Source organism: Dunckerocampus dactyliophorus, chromosome 18 (assembly GCF_027744805.1).
Source record: "Dunckerocampus dactyliophorus isolate RoL2022-P2 chromosome 18, RoL_Ddac_1.1, whole genome shotgun sequence".
NCBI classification, from domain to species: Eukaryota; Metazoa; Chordata; class Actinopteri; order Syngnathiformes; family Syngnathidae; genus Dunckerocampus; species Dunckerocampus dactyliophorus.
Genome location: NC_072836.1, coordinates 19307712 through 19325000, shown reverse-complemented (window position 1 = coordinate 19325000; position 17289 = coordinate 19307712). Strand labels below are relative to the sequence as shown.

The window sequence follows — 17289 nt, the reverse complement described above, 5'->3', positions numbered from 1 at the left end:
TTATTTATTTAGATGTGATTTATTATTTTTATTTCGACAAGTATTTCTATTCCTGCCAATCTTGTCCACCATTCCGAAGGATCCTGCTGGATTTTTAGCATAATCAACAGCAGAGGTTTGGTTTTTAAAATATTTATTTATTTATTTACTTTGAAATAAAGTTGTATTTATTTATTTGTATTATTTGTAAGTGGCCATCACACACTGATTATATAATTCAATTCAATGTGTTTATATAGCGCCAACGCACGGTGGCCTCGTGGTTAGCATGTCGGCCAGACAGCCAGGAGATCCGGAAGACCAGGGTTCCAAATTGCGTTGGGCATATCTTTGTGGAGTTTGTATGTTCTCTGTAGGTTTTCTGGTTGTTTCTTTTACATCGAACATGCAAACAGTTTGCATGTTCTTCCCCTGCGTGCATGTGTGGGTTTTATCCGGGTACTCTGGTTTCCTCCCACTTTCCATGTTGGGTTAATTGGCAACTCTAAATTTCCCACAGGTATGAATGTGAGTGTGAATGGTTGTTTGTCTCTGCTGTATGTGCCCCAGGGTGTACTCCGCCTCTGGGCCAAAGTCAGCTGGGATAGGCTCCAGCATACCCCCGTGACCCTAGTGAGGATAAGCGGCATAGAACATGGATGGATGCATCGCGCCAAAGCACAACAACAGTCATCTCATGGCACTTTGCACACGAAGGTCACACTCATAAATGAAAACAGAGAACCAACTGAAGCCCCACATGAGCAAGCACTTGGCGACAGAAGCCAGGCTCTGTGGGGCGGCCGTCTGTCTCCAGCGGTTGGGTTGACATAGAAAAATAGAGTAGAGGGATGGACGGTAGATGAAGCCAGGAAACGGGAGCGTCTTTATCTTAGTCCAAGGAACGTAGAGGAGTGTCTGTGATACTTAGACATGTGCTTTTGCAAAAAGGTGGGTTTTGACTGAAGAAAATGATCTGGACTGATGATAAATTAAGATTGATAGACTTTGTTGTTATTTAAAATTATACACAGCAGTGCACAATAACTAAAGAAATAGTATAAGAGCAAAGAAATCAATAAATGGTGTAAGTAAAACCAAAATGTGGTTATGTCAGCTCTGCTCAAAACACTTGAAATAGAATGAAATAACGTGCAGATGAATGAAATGCAACCTGCAGTGTATTCTTTCTACCGTCAGGTGGCAGCAGAGGTCGGGTGATGTCCTTTCCCTGTCAGCTAAAGAAAATGCGAGTATTTAATCAATGTCAGAAAAGGGACTATAAAGTGTTTTTTCTTTTTTTTTACTCTTCTGCTCTTGTCTCAAATAAAAATCTCAATTTAGCTGCAGATGAGTTCAAACGTCAGGACGCTCGTGGGGTGTTTTTTTGGTCGTCACTTTGAATAGTTCATCCTCATGAATTGATGTATGAAATGGTTTTACAGGGATTCAATGATGGTTGGAATACTGACTCTTATAGAGAAACACATGGAGCACTAAGGAGCAATTTTATCTAGCTGTAGGAAGAAATGATAACAGTATTTGTGCCATTTTTGAGGTATATGTCTACCCGCGTACCACGAGATGGCGCCCGCGTACCAGAATCAATGGAGTAGAATATGCTGCCTTCCTTTTTCTTGTCATGCTGTGCTTTAGACTGCAAACCAGTAAGCACTGACTCAACAGCGCCTCTGCTGGTTGCAGGCAAGTAATGCACTCAATTTGTAGCCATATGTAATGTAGTGCAGGAAATGATATGAACTATTTTCTGTAATTGTACTAGTAAATGAGTGGGCGTTTCGCCGCAGTACTTATTTTCGTCCACAGGGGTCAGTATATCCACAGCAGCAGCGCCCACCTTCATTGCAGTGTGACAGAGTAGAGAGGGGCTGAGAATGGGCCGTTAAAAGTAGGAGAAATGGCCGTGCATCTCTGCTGGAGACGGCTGCTGCAGACCGAAATGCATTTGCGCCGTGGAGCTCAAATCAAGGCAGCAGACACGGGTGCAAAGTAGCGCTTTATTGATCACTTTTAGGTCACTCCTTTGCCTCTCTGGGAGATCAGAGCTGAGTGTTTGTAGCACAACAGCATCCACGAAGATAGAGGGCAGTCCAGCATTTGGCTCAAGGACACACCGGGAGGGAAAATTTTAAGTTTGTGGCTTTGGATGTTGACCTTCACGTTGAGCACGGCAGCCATGACGTGCCTGTAGATGAGGAAGCTTACTAGCGTGATGGCACAACGGTTAAAAAGACACATTGCAGTCACTAGTAGTTATTTACAGCATATAATACATGTACAGTGTTCCCTCGTCTATCGCAGTTGATAGGTTCAAAAAAAGCCCGCAATCAGTGAAATCCGCGAAGCAGCCAACTTCATATTTTGGCAATGATTTTATACGTTCTAAGGCTGTAAAGCCCCTCATCATACACGTCATACACTTTTCTCAGACAGGCATTAACATTTTATCACATTTCTCTCTTGTTTCAACACTCTCAAAAAAGTTCAAACCTTCGTTTGGATTTTATTGATCAACCTTAATGATCAACACAAGAAATTATTCATTCAGTCACGCGTATTTCACTCCTGCGAACGCGCCTTTTCGTCCTGGTGCCGTTCCGCTGCACTGTAGCGTTTTTGTATCTTTGTTAAACATTGCTGCAGACGAACCGAAGATTCTTTTACAAGCTAGCAAGCAAGCTAGCAATGACACAGGAGACGCGGCAGGACAGCAGGAAGGAGATTGATTGATAATGGTCTACAGCCAATCAGGACGCAGAAAACAATGGGCGGTGCAGACAGACGAGGGAGGGAAGAGATACACACTCAACTTCCCACAATGCAATTCTTCTTAAAGGGCCAGGCTCGGCCTGTAACTGTGTTCAAACACTGTATAAACAAAAAGAAGCACTAAAAAGGGAACACTGCAACTACGTCTTTGGTATTGATTAAGGTAAGCTGTTATGATCAAATCTATTCCAAAGTGGTAACACACACACACACACACAAGCAAAAACATGATATGCAAACACACTATAGAAAAAAATTGCGTAAAAAGGTATGTTTTTTTTGCCTCTCCATTTAAAAAGTCTCAAACCAGCAGTCCTAAGTCAGAGCTTTTCTTCCTGTCTCTCACACACTCTGGTGACCTGGAGACAGCCGTGATGTGGAGACCCGCCCTGAAATAAATGTCTAAAAGATTCATGGTAACTTACTTCACTGATATTGAAAAACATGATTTTTAATATAATATTAATTTTGTCATTTTTGTATTAAAGAAAATGTTTTTGCTCAGGAGCGGGTCCTGAGAAAAGGGGATGTATCCCTCACCACTTCTCGCTTTGAATCTTGCAGCTTTACTCTGTCAGGGTTTTTCATAAATAGATGAATGAATGAATGAATCATGCTGTTTCATGGTTGAATACGGCTTAGTATTAGTCAAAATATATGCGCAACTTGTGTGACATCATTTTTGCCTAAATTAAGCATTTTGAAGTATAAAAATGGCTAAATAAACTAAAATACAAATATAAGGCATTCAGAAGACGCATTCCTGTCCGCCCCCCCACACTGCTTCCCAGGCACCGGCACACATTTACAGCAACACACACAGGAGCACTCAAGTCTCATTTATGTTTTAAATGTCTTATTTTCTCTTATTACTGTATGTCTGCTATATTAAATAACACAAGCTTAAATGTGACTATAGGGGTGTTACTGTATGTTTAGAGGGCTCTAATAATGTTACAAATTGTATTCAGAAGGCTGTAAAGAGGTTTTCTATGCTTTAACTATAGCAGTATTCCATTTATAAATAAGAACTCCTACTTTGCTTCCTTCTGGAAGCAATTGATCGTGATAAGCGAGCGTTTATTGTATGTTTTAGTAACGTGGGCCTTCTAGTTGTAAGACAGTAGACGTTAGACGTCCCATGGGAATACTGAGACAGAGAAGAGGTTTTTCCACTTTGGAAAAGGTTGACCAGCATCCCATATGAAATGTGTTCTCCTGTTTCTACCCTCTTATCTCAACTGGACTCAAATAAACGTGTTATCTCTATACTGTATGCAGAATCACATTTACATCACACACACACACACACACACACACACACACACACACACGGTGTTGTATTTAGTTTAAGAGTCCTTCGAGACTCTTTGGCATGCTACCCTCTTTATAGCCAGCATTTGCTGGTCACTTTAACAGGCATCATCTAATATTTATTGGCCGCTCCACTGAGGGTTTCATGCGGGTCTGTGGTTAACCTCTCAGACTTTAGTCGAACACGCTGCTTTGCCCGCATGAAACCCTGCTTGAGTGATGTTTTGTGAGCTCACGAAAAATGGCTTCATTTGATCCATTGATGTCCCCAATTATCAAACAGCAAGTGTGTATTCTTAAGGGACAATACCACAGAAGTGAAACTTGAGTAGTCAGTGTACAGCTTGTATTGTGGTGTAGATTTGCTGTCTTCTGAGAAGAAGTCAACACACAAACACACAGCCAAGACTACGGCACAACTACACTTTGCACACACATTCACAGACAGGCTCCATTAAATACACAAATACACACACTAAGGTGCATTGGCTATTTGTGATGTTTTTTATGGGCAATGGTAGAGAGTGTGTGTGTGTGTGTGTGTGTGAGTGTGTGTGTGTGTGGATGTAACTGAGCAGCGCCTGAGTAAGTTGCCAAAGACCCATCACTACCAGCTGTGCTTCTGCTAATTTGAATGTGACCCCTAATTGCTTAAGTATTTAATTAAGGGGTGTCTTATTACTTTTGTCCTCAAAGCTTAGGTCTGGTTGACAATAAACGGCTCAGAATGAGGCAAGAAAAATGACTGGTCCCAAGGTCAACATCCGTATCCATGGCAACAATCCCACGAGACTGTACGGGCTTTTCCCCGCAAAGCAGATTGTGGAATGCTCTCTCGTGTTGCATGCCGTTACATTTGGGTACGGTGAGCAAAGCTTTGTTGTGCAAATCTTTTCATTTATCTGCTTTCACAAAATCAATTTGTCCAAGAGAAACTCTTGCAAAAGGCACAAAGCGGATTTGCTCTTCTACTCACATGGACTCATGTACGCTGGAACCTTGGTGGGTGTCATGAATCCATTCCAGAAGGTCGGACTCCGGCTGAAATCTACTCGAACTGAATCTTCCCGTAAGGAATCATGGAAAAATTGAAATCCAAAACTGAACACAAAACATGTTTTTATAGTTTTACACGCAGAAAACAAATACATATAAATGAGGAATGAAAGGGATAAATGAACATTTTATGTTACTTTTACCTTCATTGAAGACGTGATTGTTGACAAAGATGCAATGTGGCAGCGAGATCAACACGGACACCACCTTCCTGTTTTGCCATGAGTTATTTCTTGAATTCAATAGTGTTTCTCACATCAAGTCTCTGCTTTCCTTTTGATCACGGCTGCAAAATAACCCAAAATGGAGCCAAACCAAAAACTGCAGCTGCCAGCATGTTGGTAAAGGTGGTGAGAAAAACACGAGTCAGTTCAAGAAATAGCTCATGGCAAAACAGGAAGGTGGTGTCCACGTTGATCTTCATTTATCTCTTTCATTTGTCATGAATAGTTTCACGCATGGAAAACTGTCATTGTAAACCCATCACAGCGTGTTTTGTGTTAACACATTTTGAGACTTATGGCGTAACTGTGTTAGTTAGCAAAGAATTACAGAGTCAACCGCTGATGACATCATAGACAGGCGACTGAGCTCACCTCGGTTCCTGTTTCCATGCATTAGCAAGCTAATAGGCCGCTAACAGGGGCGTTTTGTAAGAAAAACACATTAAGAACACAGCTGGGCTCACACAGTGTATTCGTAACACGACAAGACGCTCACTGCATTGTACGCTAACCGGACAATGTACGCAAACCGAGGCAAAATTTTGGCAGAATTTGTTGACGTTAACCGAAAACACTGTAACCGAGGCTTTGCTATAAATGCATATAAATGATAAAGAAATATTTAACTTTTACCCTGATTGAAGACCTGATTGTTGACAAAGACGACGATGTTGAGCGACTAGCGAGGGAGGAAGAGATATCCACACCGATGATGACACATTTAGAGTATACTTTGCCGTGACTTATCTCTTGAATTCAGTCTTATTTCTCAGCTTCTTTTATCAAAATGCTGGCACTTGCCACTTTCTTTGGCTCCATTCTGGGTTATTTTGCAGCCGCCATCAATAAAGAGGCAGAGATGTCTGGCGTAACAGTGTTAGTAAGCAAAAAACTACAGAGTCAACTGTTGATGACATCATAGGTGGGGGACACTTTCTTCCGGTTCCGGTTTCCATGCTACGAGGATTTTTTTGCTAAAACTCATGCAGTGTATTAATAACGCCATATTTTATGATAAACTGGAGATGAACGTGAACCGAGGCAACATTTCTGCAAACATTTTTTACGAAAACTGAAAAGTACGCTAATCGTGGCGTACGTTAACCAAGGCTCCACACTCTTTCTCTTTCTTAATCCTATTATCCTCCTATCTTGCTATCTATACATCTCTATTGTTTCTTTGTCCTTTTCCCTGCAGTCAAAGAGGCCAGGAATCTCGTGCCAATGGACCCCAACGGCCTGTCAGACCCATACGTGAAGCTGAAACTGATCCCAGATCCTCGCAGCGAAAGTAAACAGAAGACCAAGACCATTAAATGCTGTCTCAACCCCGTCTGGAATGAGACCTTTAAATTGTAAGGTTTTTTTTATACCACTTTTGATCATTTCTTATTTTATCTATTAATTAGAGCTGCTTTTCTGTCTGTCTCTTTCTTGTCATCTGCTTCCATCAGTTTCTCCCAACATGATCAGTTCCCTCCTCTTTCATCTTGTGTTCCTCATTTAGTCTCTCGCTCGCTCAGCGCCGTCTTTTAAAAGCACGGCATCACGCTCCGCTTTCCAAGTGCATGTAACCGCTGGCGCTCAGATAACAACATCTGGCGTCTTATGTTCATAAAACCTCGCTTCTGGGGTCCTTGCCTGCCGCTGGATCCAGTGATGTACTGAATAACGCATCATCCCAGCTTAAATCATGACGCATTTTGGGGCACATACTCTACTGGGACATTGTTTTTGCGCAAATGTAAAGATTTGATCAAACGTGCTGTATCAGGGTGAATGCAGTCAAAGAGTATCATCGCTGCAAAAGTTCAACACACTCCCCTGTTATGTGTGTCCATTATTATGAAGACGAATGTACGAGGTTGCCACCTGAAAGCGGATGTCCCTGGTGCGTATTTGGAAAGTTAGCCGAGTTTGAAACCTCTCATCCAGCTTTATCGACAGCATGACCTCCTTTAAGATCTCCTGTGCGTCCTGTGCCTTCTCTCCACTCAACCCAACTTTATTAGAAGAGAAGAGCTTTGATCCTTGGGTGAACTTGGGCCATTGTTTCTCTTGCAGCCACCTGAAGGAGTGCGATAAGGACCGCCGTCTTTCCGTGGAGGCGTGGGACTGGGACCTGACCAGCCGCAATGACTTCATGGGGTCGCTGTCCTTTGGCATCTCGGAGCTGCAAAAACAAGGAGTGGATGGATGGTGAGATGGAAAGAGGAGGTAGAGAGGGGGCGTGAAGGTGACCTTGTTCATTAGTGCGCTGTTGGAGAAGTACTTTGGTTGGGGCTCATCTTATTGTGGTGTCAGAGCATCTTCCCTCTGCTGCTTTATGGCTTGTTTTCTCCCTGCTCTCCTCCCATCTTCACCCGCACTTATTTGAGCATCTTTCTATCCGACTTTCATCCTGTCTCTCCGCTGACACGTTCCTGTCAGGGCTTTTAATGAGATGCCAGCATTGGAGGAAAAATGGTGGTGGAGAGATGCTGTAGGCAGCTTTCAATGACATGAGCATCACGTCTGCTGTTTCAAGCTAAACATCACTTTCTCCTTATTATTGTCCTTTATGGGAAGTACAAGATAAGGAGACACACCTTTCACAAAACTTATTCTTCTTATTCATTATTATTATTATTTATGTGTACTATCATCATTTAGACTCATTTCCACTTTAATTGGACATGAAGGAGCTTATTATCTTGAGACTTTAGTATCACTCTGTGTGGAGTTTGCATGTTCTCCCCGTGCACGCGTTGGTTTTCTCCCACCCATCCATCCGTTTTCTATCCCGTTTGTCCTCAGGGTTGCGGGGGTATGCTGGAGCCTATCCAAGCTGACTTCAGGCGAGAGGCAGGGTACCCTGGACTGGTCGCCAGCCGGTCGCAGGGCACATATAGACAAACATGCAGACATAGAGACAAACAAGCATTCACACTCACATTCGTGCCTATGGACAATTTTGAGTCTCTGGTTAACCTAACATGCATGGTTTTGGAATGTGGGAGGAAACCACCCTGCGATTGGCTGGCGACCAGTCCAGAGTGCACCCCGCCTCTCGCCCGAAGCCAGCTGGGATAGGCTCCAGCATACCCCAGCGACCCTAGTGAGGACAAGCGGCATAGAAAATGGATGGACGGATGCGAGGAAACCGGAGTACCCAGAGAAAACCCACGCACGCACGGGGAGAACATGCAAAGTCCACACAGAAATGCCCAACGGAGATTTGAACCCAAATCTTCCAGATCTCCTGACTGTGTGGCCAACATGCTAACCACTAAATGCTTCGTTGTCATCACCTATTTTTACACAACAATAAAATAGTTGGGTAGCAACCTGAACAGCATGAATACAATGACTGCTAAAATACGATCCTATATTTGTTCAATAAGAAAATCCAAGCTTCAGAATGTACCATCAGCCCTGCAGACATGAAAGAACACCCCTGTAGTCACCTTTACACTCCTTTTACTCTTTGTTTACGCCACATTGCTAATGCGCAGGCTACGGGATCACTGCTGGGGCACAAGAGACAGCCATGGCTTTAAGCATCTCATGCTAGCGAGCTAACTAGTTAGCCTCCAATTTATCTATTCCAAACTTAAGAAAGTGCTTCAAACTGAGCGGGGAAGATAGACAAAGTGAGAAACCAACAACTTACCACTTCCACACGGAACAGGAGGAGACCTTTTTTCACTCTATCATGTCGGACATGCCATAGCGGACGACATGCAGTGTTAAGGTATTGTGATGTAATGTCACGTCTCATGGATGTTTCGTGTCATCACTGACGCCTAGTGACCAGAACGCTGCATATGACTTGTCTTTCAATATTGAGTGACTAATAGTGGGCCTTAGTCAACCATGAAACAGCCTTCATTTATTCATTTCATCATTTAACCGCATTCAGCAAAGGTTTGATATATAAGTCGCACCTGACTGTGAGTCCCAGGACCAACCAAAGTATGAAAAAAGTGTGACTATAGTCTGGAAACTACGGTAATACAGTACACGAGTGTGCCATAAGAAATCAATAAATGGGATTACATGCGGTACAATACAAGTGGTATAGTGTCTATGTTTGCACACAAGTTGCTATTTCGCATTATTTGTAACCGTAACTTCTCTTCCTGCACTATTTTCGAGTGCCGAGTGTTAGCTGGAAAATTAATTGATCTTGATTTAGTTTTGCTTCGAAGCACATCAAGTGTGCGGCAGTCGCAGCGCCAGAGAATCTTTTTTATCATCTTTCAGCTCATTGTTGTGCTTTTTTTTTCTTTTTGACACTGAATTTAAAACACCACATTCTACCAGAAGATGAAAGTGGGGGGGGAGTAAAACACTGTGTAAATAATTCAAAGCCAACATTAAAATTCAAATCCAAGAGTTAAGGTCGTAGCTTTAAAGTGGTCCACGATGTAATTGTGTGTTTTAGAGGTGACGTGAGACTTCTCAGGAGTCAAACGCGGAGTCCGTAATGGGCGAAATGTGAAATTGTCTCCTATCGATTGTGAGGCATCACCGCTCGTCTGTCAGGCTTTGCGAGATCACCATGAAGGAGAGGGAATTGCTAAATAATGAGCCGATCATTCTTTCAGACTTTAAATTGGCGCGCTAACTGTCGGCAGCCTCGCCTAATGGCCGCGCTTAATGTCTAAATTGTATCAACTAATTGGGAATTGATTTAAGTGGAAATATGCTCTGTCCTCAGGTTTAAGATGCTCTCCCAGGAAGAAGGCGAGTACTTCAATGTTCCCGTTCCTCCGGAGGGGGAGGAGGGCAACGAGGAGCTACGCCAGAAATTTGAGGTGGGCTTGTATACTCGAGCTGTGCGTGCGTGTGTGTGTGTGTGTGTGTGTGTGCGTGTGTGTGTGTGTGTGAGAGAGACTCTCTCTCGGAGAGCTGTTAGCAGTTGGCAGACACACACTTGCCATCCCGCCTGGCACACTGCAGGGGTGTGTGTCCGTGTGCGGGCATGTGTGTGTGTGTGTGTGTGTGTGTGTACGCGTGAGTGAAATCACACGGCCCTCTTATTAACACATTTGGCAGAAACGGCCATTGTTTCATCTTCCTCTTTGCCTTGCTGACACGAACTGCTAAATGTCACGCCGCTGTGAAGTGTGTCCATCTCACAGTCGACGCATCGTGCCTGGTTGGGGTTTTTGAGATTGATCCAACAGTCCTTTTATACATATACCGTTTAGGTAGGGGGCCTTGTTTTGCACAAATGAAAAGAAAAGCGCATAAAGTAGATGTAGTCCCGTATGCCGTACACAGGGTGAATGCAGTCTGGAAGTCTAAACAGTGATGGCAGCTCCAGTGGCAAATACAAGGCATCCTGTTTTTCCCCGTAGGAAATAAAGGAAAGAGCAGTGGCTGGCCTCAACACTGTCAGAAGCACTGACCTACATTCACAACTTCAATTCTAGTATTTGTTCCATTCATTTATTCCCAACAGTCTGTTATCTTCATTTCCTAGCATGTCTCTCGGCTGCACTGCCTGTTAGATTTTGTATTTTTTTTTGTCCAATCAGATTTCTGCATCACTGTGTCGCCATGCCAATGTGATCTGCTAAGCCTTCAGAATCAGTAGCGCTGGCCTGACGTCACTTAAACTGTTAGTAGTGGGGGCTGTTTCTTGAATTAAATGTCAGAGTCGCCTCACAGGGCCAGCTAGCAGGCATACAGTAACATTAGCATTTTTCCGTCTTCTGATTGGTTGATGCCTGAAAGCCTATTCCTAACACTCAGGGTTACACACTGCGCTTGAACAACTCATTGCATGAACAGCGCACAGTGTAATTGATCCTGTTCTGACATGAAGAAAGGAGACAGACATGGAGTTGTTCATTGTTCTGTGTGTGTTATATGACCAAATAAGTGAGTTTATATATATATATATATATATATATATATATATATATATATATATATATATATATATATATATATATATATATATATATTTGTTTTGTTTTTGTCATGTTGTCAGATAAATATTGAGTCAGAACTGCTCCAAGTTTGGAGTTGTTTGGATATGATGTATCGGAATATAAAGGGTTAATTGTGTTTGTTGCTTTAGTAATACAGTCGTCCCTCGCCACTTTGCACGTCAATTTCGGAGCTTTGTTCTATCACTTAAAAAAAAAAAAAAACACGTCACGGCTGTTTCATGGTTGAATACAGTCTACTATTAGTAAAAAAAAAAAAAAAAAAAAAATCCATATTTAAGCAAATTGTACATATTTTTTTTCCCAAATTAAGCATTTTCAAGCATAATAATGTCTGCATACAAATATAAGGCATTCAGAAGACACATTCAAATACGTTGTGATGATGTGTAGTATTCTGCACTCGCCACAAGGTGTCAGTAAACAAACAAAACAAAAAATGAAGTTGTAATTTTTGGAAAATTAGGTTGCAGAAAAAAACTCAAAATATTATGGGAATAAAGTCGTAACGTCATGATGAGAAAAAGTACAACGGGAAAGTAAGAAATATTTGTATAATTATCATTTTAAAAAGCAACGGCAGAAATGAAAAACAGCAGAAATTTTATGAGAATAAAGTCAAAAATAGTAAGAAGAAGAAGTTTTAATTAACGAGAAAAAAGTTGCAATTTCAAATAAAGTTGTCATTTTTGGAAAGTTAGCTTGCAGAAAAAATTGTATAATGTTACAAGGATAAAGTCAAAATATCATGGGAATGAAGTCATAATTACAAAAATAAAAAGGTACAAAGAGAAAGATGAGAGCTGGAAAATTAAAAAAAAAAAAGGAAAACAAGCAGCTGTAATTTTACTAAAATAAAGTGAAAATATGAATGAAGAGAAACAGTTGTATTCTAGCGAAAGAAGTTGCAGGTTTTGTGAATAAAGTCATAATATTGTGAGGAAAATGTTTAATAGCATAGAGTTGAAACGTTAAATTAATTATTTTTTTAGAGTGGGAAAATTATGAGAAACAAATAAAACAAAATCAAGTTGTCAGTTTGGAAAATTCGGGCGTGCAAAAGTGAAAAATATTAGAGGAATAAAGTCTTAATATTCCGAGAAGAAAATGTATTAAGATTATATGAGAAGAAATTTTAAAAAAGCAAAATTTGGGGGGGAAAGCGCAAAGAGTGAAGTTGATACTAATTATAGGCTTTAACATCACAAAGCTGAGATGCACTTTTTTTCTTGAAATATATAAATATATATTTACTGTATATGTAAATACAGTATATATATTACTTCGCCTGTCTACATGTTGGTTCGCAAAATATCAAAGTGGCCCTTGCATCTTTTCATTTTTCATATGTGGCCCTCAGTGGAAAAAGGTTGGACGCCCCCGCTTTATTCTAATCTGTACTCTACTTTATTTTCGTGAAATGACTGCTCTGTTTTTCATTTTTTTTGTTGTTTTTGTTAGTTTTCTTGTTTAATTGTACTTTGACAATGTGCCGATGGCTGAGAAAATATCAGCCACGGGCTGCAAATGGCCCCCGGGCCACACTTTGGACACCCCTGGTGTAGGGTAGATTACCAGATTACCAGATTAATCTGATTAATCGACTAAGGAAGTCATGTTTAGTTGCAGCTGTAGTCTGTATGTTTTGCAAATCGTACCCACAATCAAATCATTTTTGATGCCGCTCTTGCACCGCCTCCCATGGAATCGCGCACGTGTACCTCGTGTTGTTGTTGTTTGAAGTTGGGTAATGTAGTGTGCGTGTAGTGCCTAAGGCTACACAAAATGTCTTGTGTATTAGAATTTCACTTGCCATCTTGTGTTAGCCAAACATGTTACGGCACTTCTAACATCTCCAGTGAAACGATTTAAGCTCCACGCTGGCCCGTCTTCGGTGACGCTTCTGCACGCACGCACGCACGCACGCACACTTTCTCTTATTTATTATTACAGAATTATCCAGCATGCACCCAGCTCGTCTAATAACTTTATCTGACTGCTTCATTACTGAACCCGCTCATTGCATGCCACACAGGGGTCCACTCTGAAATGATCATAAATGATGCATTTGGATGTTATTTTCCAAAGGATATTCTTAGTCTAAAGCAGCGTGGGCCACCCATGTCGAGGCGACAGTATTGCATGTGGAAACCCCCGAAGACATCAATACATTGTTGGGCTGCTCTAATCAACCTCTTTAACTCATTCAATCCCAGCCATTTTTCAAAAGACAACCCCTTCAGTACCGGCTGTTTTACATGATTTTAACTGATTTTTCAAGGCACACAGATGATTGTCTTCTAAGGCTATATAAACATGGAACCTACCAGAAGAAAGATTAGACTCCTGTCTTTCATCAGAATAAAAAGTTTGTTTCTACCTTTTTTAGTTCTTTAGTAATCAGCAGTACAACTTAGGTAAGTTTCAGGAAAATATCAGTTCCCAACTAAAAATGCTTTTTGTGAAAAGTTAAATTTCAAGCATAACTTTCACTTTGACGCTGTTTTTTTGCTTTTACATCGAAATAACAATTTGTTTACAAATATAACACCATGAACTAGTTACAATTTTCACATTTAAAACTAAACTGCGTGTGTGCACGAGTGTGTACGCCCAAGTGCGTTTGTGTGTGTGTGTGCATGCGTTAAAATGTCCCTACAATGCGTGACCTTCTGCACGCTACACTCCTCCATGCTCTCTTACTTCCTCTTTGCTGGCGAGCGTGTTAATACACGCAAAAGATCCATGCCGAGCTCTTCTGCCACCTTGTGGCCGTTTTTAGGGTGACTTCCCATCACCTCTTTTTGTCTCTCGTGCAAAAAAACGTCTTTGGGAGTGAGCGTTTGGGTTTCAAAATAAGTGTATAAATACGTCTTTGGTATTGAATGATTTCATTATGGCTCAGAGAGTCTTTCTCTTCTTCTTCAGTTGACTTTTCACGATACATTCTGATCACGTTTTACAGCCCATACATAATATGTTACGCGCACGTTTTAATTCTGCAAAAGTGCTGCAAAATCATCATTTGTTTTGCACTTGTGTGATAGTCTACCTTCCTGTCCCCTCTATATACTCCCTGCCTGTGTCTGTGCTCCTGTTCTCTCTCCTCATTATGTTTTCCTTCCCGCTCTTTTGCTTATTGCGCGTGCCCTCCTGCGAGCCTCTGTCTCTTTATCTGCTTCTCTTTCACTCAGTCTCCTGAAGGTCATGGTCCTCAGACGTTCTGTGAGATGCATTCCCAGAATGGGGGATATCTCAAACAGACAGGGTGTGTTGGTTCAGTTTTAGTGTTACTGTATTATGTCATATGTTCATCCCCAGTTTTATGAACCATCTCTAGGAAAAGTGAAAACCAATTGCACAATTTAATGTGAGCACTCTCAGAAATACCTTGACAATCAATACATTGCACAACACACACTCACTGATAGAGCTCTTGTAATTGTTTGTCAGTACTCTGTTGATTTTGAATGACATAATACAGTAGTCCCCCCCCCACTTTGCGCTTGGAATTTTGCGGCTTCACTCTATCAAAGTTTGTCAAAAATATATTAATTACCAAAATGTCCGGTGTATAAACTGCTACTTTTTTCTTAAACTTTGAACCCTGTGGTTAATATATGCCTAAATACTAACATCTCCTTTACTTTAGAACTACTACTAATCATTTAAACGCTGTGCCGCTCGCGAGTCAGTGAGGAAACGGTAGCTGTTGTTTGGCAGGAGCCAATCACGAGCCATCAGTGCGCTCACAACAAGCTTGTCAACTCACTGGAAATCGCAGGAGGTCATTACGCAATATAACCGTCTATAACTAAACTCATCACACAGCTACTTAACACTCAAAAGTTAGCTGAGAAATATACGAGTTTAAAAACCCAACTATTTCAACGTTTTCCCATAATGCGTTTCATCCAAGCAAAACATTTCATTGGTGTCTGCCAGAACGCTGCAATGATGTCAGCTTCCCTCTGGGCTCTGGATTCCTCTGGCTCCCTCTGGTGGACAGAGGCAGCCATCCAGCCATCCTTCCATTCATTTTCTATGCCGCTTGTCCTCCAACTTTCAAATATTGCTACTTATTTTATGTTGTCATTCCTTTTTTGTAATATTCATCATGACTCACCTGCCTCATCACTGGCGAGTATGCATGAATATCTAAATATTTAACACATTGAAAAAAAGAGCATTCTGGTACCTTTACATTTCTTACGTGCATGTCGCAAATAAAGAGAGCATTTCTAATTTGAGTCTTGAGTCGAAAAAGTGTGTGAAAACATACACGGTAATAAATACAACAGTAATCGTTGACACTGGCACTGGAGACTAAGAGACACAAAAAAGAGAGGAAGTCATCTCTAAAAGCTTTGGGAGTCATCCATTCAACATCCTCTGCTGCTGCCTGCTAATGTGTGTGTGTGTGTGTGTGTGTGTGTGTGTGTGTGTGTGTGTGGGTGTCAGAACAGATGGAGACTGATAGAGCCTTTTATCCATTGATGAGTTGGGAAGAGTGTGCGGCCCACACACACACACACACACACACACAGGCATGCACACGCGCACACACACGCTGTCACAGACAAGAGTAGCAAATAAGAGACTGAACGGCCCAGGTGAGAAGAAGTGAGGAAATGAGTGTGTATCAGCAGTTTGGGATAAGATAGAGGTGAGCCGTGCTCGTCCTGCATTTTTATTTCTGTGTGTGCAGGCATTTTTTTCTTTAAGTCCCCAGACCTTGTTAAAATTGAAGCGTGGTTGTACAAAATGCAAAATAATATATGAAGCCATTAGGAGACAGTGTGACAAGGTCAAGGCTGGGAGAGAACGCTTGAAAAAGGAAAACGGTAATGAACAAACGGGCAGGCTGAATGTATAAAAATGAAGAATTGTCAGGAGACGGCCTGTGTAAGTATACGAGAGTGGTAGCAAACACAGTCCTGACTGAATGAAAGGCCTAAATATAAACCTGTCATATACAGTAATCCCTCGTTTATCCTGGTTAATCAGTTCCAGACCTGACCTTGATAAGTGAATTTCCACCAAGTAGGATTCCTTATTTCATCCATCCATCCATTTTCTATGCCGCTTATCCTCACCGGGGTCGCGGGGGAGCTGGAGCCTATCCCAGCTGACTTCCTATCCCAGCGGGGTACACCCTGGACTGGTCGCCAGTCAATCGCAGGGCATGGATTCAAACAAACAAGTAAAAGTTGCTTCAGTATGCATGTTTTTGACGACCAAGAGGCCGTATTCAACCACAAAACAACATGATTCACTAATGAATATATTTTTAGAGGGAAGCCACAAAATTCAAAGCGCGAAGTGGTGAGGGATTACTGTATGTTTCATATTTCAACTTCTTTTTGCTATCAGTGGAATTTTCAGGGTTGTCGACAGTTAATTACATCTTTACTCCGAAAGGAAAGTATTTTCTCCTCCAGCAAATATTGTCAAATAGCTCTCATTAGTGACTGCCCCATCCAAATAATCTTTTAATGAGTTATGTTTATCCTCTTAAAAAAAGGAAGGGTGTTTAAATGTTGGGACGTTCTGCCTAATCACATTTGCACATTCGTCTGTCTCATCCTGATCCAGCGGGCTAAGATCGGGCCGAGCAAGAACACTGAAGGCAAATCGGCCAACGCCGCCCGCTTCGACTCCAATGGCAACCAAGACCGCATGAAGCTGTCGGACTTCAACTTCCTGATGGTGCTGGGAAAGGGCAGCTTCGGCAAGGTCAGGCTGTTAATATTTGTGTTCATATAATAATACAGTGTGTTCATTCCTTTGGTTGAAAATGGCAGCGGCTCAAAGTCTTTGTTCCTATTCAGGGGTTTTGGGAAACAGTGAGCATTCCCTCAGAGAATATAAAGTTGTACTCGGCTTAAGTCCGTCCCGCAACTCAAGTCCCGGTCCACCCTGTTATTATTCTTAACTCTACATACATGCTGGACTGCATTTGTCCACATAAATTGTGAGACCCA

The 17289-nt window shown here is 41.7% G+C and overlaps 1 protein-coding gene across 3 annotated transcripts in view; it reads left to right on the top strand.

Moving 5' to 3' along the window:
• The window catches only part of LOC129171594 (protein kinase C beta type), a 96987-nt gene that overhangs the window by 40119 nt on the left and 39579 nt on the right, over positions 1–17289 (top strand). For all 3 annotated transcript variants that reach the window (XM_054760419.1, XM_054760418.1, XM_054760420.1), the window contains exons 6-9: positions 6562–6718; positions 7428–7562; positions 10066–10162; positions 16901–17041. In XM_054760419.1, coding sequence (XP_054616394.1) covers positions 6562–6718; positions 7428–7562; positions 10066–10162; positions 16901–17041 — 530 coding nt within the window. The remainder of the gene's footprint in view (positions 1–6561; positions 6719–7427; positions 7563–10065; positions 10163–16900; positions 17042–17289) is intronic.